The following is a 4,014-nucleotide window of genomic DNA, read 5'->3' as shown; positions in this document are numbered from 1 at the left end:
TTCATTTTGGGTGGGGGAAACAAATTTACCAGCAAGGGCACTTAAACTGCCCTGTGTTACTTAGGAGTGGAAAGGGGGGCAGTTTTGTAACCTAGCAGTTCTTTAAAGTGAAAAATTCAACATAATCTGAGCATGTCTTATTCTGTGCAGGGTAAAGTGATAGTTAATCTTCATAATTATGGCTTGTTCTGTTGTTGATCTGCAAGATCTGGGGGGGAGTTCTACCACGGAGAGATTTCTAAAATCCAGTCTATGGCAGGGTGTGGGGTATTGTGAGGAATATTTCCCACATGTCCCCCACCCCCTTTACAAAAACCGGTAGGATTTTATTCTTTTATTTTCCCTTACACATTTGTCTTTTTCGGCGGCGGGAGTGGGGGGGGGGGAGAAAAGGGGGTCGGTTGATCCTTCTCACCATTCTGACCCCGTTGCTCCTAGTTTTGAGATCACACAAACAACAACAAACAACAACAACAATGCACACACACACGCACATACACACACACAAATTGGATACATTTTGAAAAAGCTTTTGGTTCCTTATCCGGGGACTAGGCTGGCTGGTGTGATTGGACAAGGGAGTCACATGGTGAAAGTAACTTTACGGGGTCGCCAGCTTGTAGGAGGGCTTTATGGAGCAGAAAAACGACAAAGCGAGAAAAATTATTTTCCACTCCAGAAATTAATGATCATGAGCTCCTATTTGATGGACTCTAACTACATCGATCCGAAATTTCCTCCATGCGAGGAATATTCGCAAAATAATTACATCCCAGACCACAGTCCGGAATATTACAGCCGGACAAGGGAGTCCAGCTTTCAGCATCATCACCAAGAACTGTACCCACCACCAAGACCCAACTACCCAGAGCGCCAATACAGCTGTGCCAATATTCAAGCTCCCGGCAACCCAGCCGCGCACCAAAGGGGACATGGGCAAACTCAAGGAGGCCACCACCTCTCAGAGAAACCGCAGCAGCTCTGTGAGCAGACTGCTCTTTCCAGTTCCTCCACCTCTCCTTCCCCAGCCCCTCCAGCCTGCAACCAGCCAAACCCTGAGCATCCTAACAGCACAGCTTCTAAGCAACCTATAGTCTATCCATGGATGAAAAAAATCCACGTCAGTACTGGTAGGCAACTTTTTATTCTCTCCCTCTGCTCTGTCCTTCCTTCCTATTTTCACACCCTGCTCTCGCTCGCTCGCTCTCTCGTTTTTTTTTTTTTTCTCCCTATTTCCTTCCCTTCCATGAGAGTCTTTGGGTTAGCACAATTGAGCTGGATTTACGACTCGGAATGGGTAATTACACCCACCATAAATTTTATAGCCAAGCTAGTCTGGGCAGCCTTAGCCATGTGGTTCATTCTGTTATGTATGTGTGAAACTCCTAAAGCTTTGTAAGGGGTACATAAATAATTCAGTCTTTTGAGCCAGGGAAACCCCTTCTTATTAGAATAGAAAGTCTTGGGCTGCCAGAAGTTCTTTATAACCCATTTAGCTGATTACTTTTTCCTGAGCCACTCTAGATTTCCTGTCTCTCTCTCTCTCTCTCTCTCCCCCTCTCTCTGTTGTCTGCTTCTCTCTCTCTCTCTCTATTCATGCTAATCTTTGCTTTTCCAGTGAATCCCAATTACAATGGAGGCGAGCCCAAACGTTCCAGGACTGCCTATACAAGACAGCAGGTCCTGGAGTTGGAAAAGGAGTTTCACTATAACAGGTACCTGACAAGGCGAAGGCGCATCGAAATAGCTCACTCCTTGTGTCTCTCGGAAAGGCAGATCAAAATCTGGTTTCAGAACAGGCGGATGAAATGGAAAAAAGACCACAGGCTGCCCAACACCAAAGTCAGGTCCTCGGCTCCATCGAATTCATCGGCGGGCACCCTTGCTGCTGGTAACGCTGCCCCCAGCGAGGAACTATCACCGGGCACAGCTCAGGAGCAGCGAGCAGAGGATATCACAAGGTTATAAACAATATCACACGCGCACACACACACAAAATTGACTCTGATTATTTATAGAATCTAATATATATATATATATATTTTGGTTCTTTTCTTGTAGTTTTCCTGTGCGTATAAAAAACAATGAGGTCTTCTGTAAGACCACAGGCTTTAGATGCATGTAACATAGCATGGAGCCAGGTGACCGAGAACCTGCAGGTTTTTTTACGCCATTTCAGGGTTTTATTTATTTTTTAAGGGGTAAGGGAAGGGGAGGGGGGAAGAGGTCAATGTTCCGTTAGATGAATTTAATGAACAAATAAGAATAATCACAAAGAAAAAGAATGTAGGTATTTTGCCCTCTGCGTTACAAATGCACAATGATCTACCGAGGATAAAATGGAGCATTGAAATTCTTTGGTATAAATGTGAAGAAAAAGCTAAAAAAAAAAAAATCATCATGATTCAAAAGGGAAAAAAAATCACACAAACCAGGCTGAGTGAGTAATTGGTTTAAATTTTGAGAAGCGAGGGGGAAAAAAGAAAAGGGAAGGATAGTGACATATTTAAAAAAAGAGCAAGGTTTAAACAAAGTCAGTAGCTAGTTTTTTTGTCGTGGTTATTTGTGTTTTTGGACTGATTTTACATGATCATTGTAAACTTGCAATAAAGAGTTTTAGTGTGTATGTGAAAGTCCCAGTGTTCAATAAACCAGTGAGTGTGAATTAGTTTTACTTTAATGTCTGGTGGCTTATTTCACTCTCCACATTCCCCTAGCCCTAAATATATATATATATAATAATCCTGGGATTGTGGCATTAATTCCATGTGCAGGAGTGACTGCTTAAATTAAGTCTAAGCAAACATAAAAATAGCTCTGTTTTCTAGATTTTATGACATCACAACTTGGTCAATGTGTTTCAATCTCAGATTCTCCCAGTCAAACATATATATACTTGGGGGTGGGTGGGGGGGAGGAGGGAGGGAAGGAATCTTGTTTTGAGAAAGGAACAGTGATGTGTGTTTGGGTTAGAATATCATTCATCTGTCTCTGTTTTCCCCCTATCTAATATAAGGGTTTTCTGATTTTTTCTCTTTCTCTACACTTCTGTTGTTTTGTTGTTGTTGAAAGATTATGTGAACTAGTTCATTCATAAAACCAATAGGTTTCATCTAATCTTCTTCCAAAGACAGTAAAAGGTTTGGCAAAAAGGCATTCTTGCTCTTGGACTTTGAATAAATGATCCAAAAGGAGAGTGACATGGATAGTTTAGCAAGAAATTTGTCCCCACAATTGAAGGTTTGTTTACTTTCCCGGAAGGATGAGATAACTGTAAGAAAGAGTTGTGTACAAATGGGGAAGTTATACATAGCTGTTTTCTAGGCCCCAATCTTTTGCAACTTTGCAGCATGCTCCTTTTCAGAACTACTGTCCCAGTCTGAAATAACATAGGGGTGCCAGATTTTCAGGTAGGCCTGTTTAAAGACATTTATTCTTCAAGAATTTAACACTATCCCCATGTCTTGCATTAGGATAGTTGGCCAGGTGATTAGATCTCCTTAACCCTCCCCAGAAGAGAGATTATCAAATCTGAATGAAGGGGATTAGGACAGGGGATCTTTCTGTTACCTTTATTTTTATTTTTATTTCATTTGTTTTTAAATGTTGTTTTTTATTGGCTCTCAAAAACATGTATAGCCTTCCCTTAAACAAATAATGGTCTCAGAACCTATTGTGGTAGCTGGTGAGATTGATCCTGAAAGGGGAATATAGATTATGATTACTATTTATAATAGATCGTGTACATGTAAAGCTCATCAGTTCTTTACACTCCTGCTGAGGGACATTAATATCAGAGTGAGAATGGAGAAAAATGTTGCCATTGTAAATAGACATCAAGTCTATAGTTCTCTTTAAACATTTCCACCTCCATGCAGAGGTATGTGTTATGAGTTGGTTGCAATTTTTTCTCTCCCTCTGATTCCTTGCCTGTAACAGACAATCTCACACACTTTACCAGTAAAAACAAACAGAAAAACATGGCATTTAAATTCTTTTTATATACCATAAAGT

General features: G+C 41.0%; 1 protein-coding gene across 1 annotated transcript; it reads left to right on the top strand.

Annotated features, from left to right (window-relative positions):
• The first annotated feature begins 586 nt into the window (after positions 1-586).
• Positions 587-1,968, top strand: HOXC4 (homeobox C4). Its single transcript, XM_077838581.1, has 2 exons — positions 587-1,130; positions 1,619-1,968. Exons 1-2 carry the CDS (start codon positions 587-589, stop codon positions 1,966-1,968), a joined length of 894 nt encoding a protein of 297 aa, XP_077694707.1.
• Positions 1,969-4,014: the final 2,046 nt, after the last annotated feature.

This window comes from Eretmochelys imbricata, chromosome 20, assembly GCF_965152235.1.
Source record: "Eretmochelys imbricata isolate rEreImb1 chromosome 20, rEreImb1.hap1, whole genome shotgun sequence".
NCBI classification, from domain to species: domain Eukaryota; kingdom Metazoa; phylum Chordata; order Testudines; family Cheloniidae; genus Eretmochelys; species Eretmochelys imbricata.
The sequence above is the reverse complement of the archived record's forward strand: the minus strand, read 5'-3'. Positions and strand labels throughout refer to the sequence as shown.

Bases quoted from the DNA above. Each gene is read 5' to 3' on its own strand.
- HOXC4 (XM_077838581.1), top strand. From the start codon at position 587: ATGGTGAAAGTAACTTTACGGGGTCGCCAGCTTGTAGGAGGGCTTTAT. The intron at 1,131-1,618 runs GTAGGCAACTTT...TTGCTTTTCCAG, and splicing joins AAAAATCCACGTCAGTACTG to TGAATCCCAATTACAATGGA.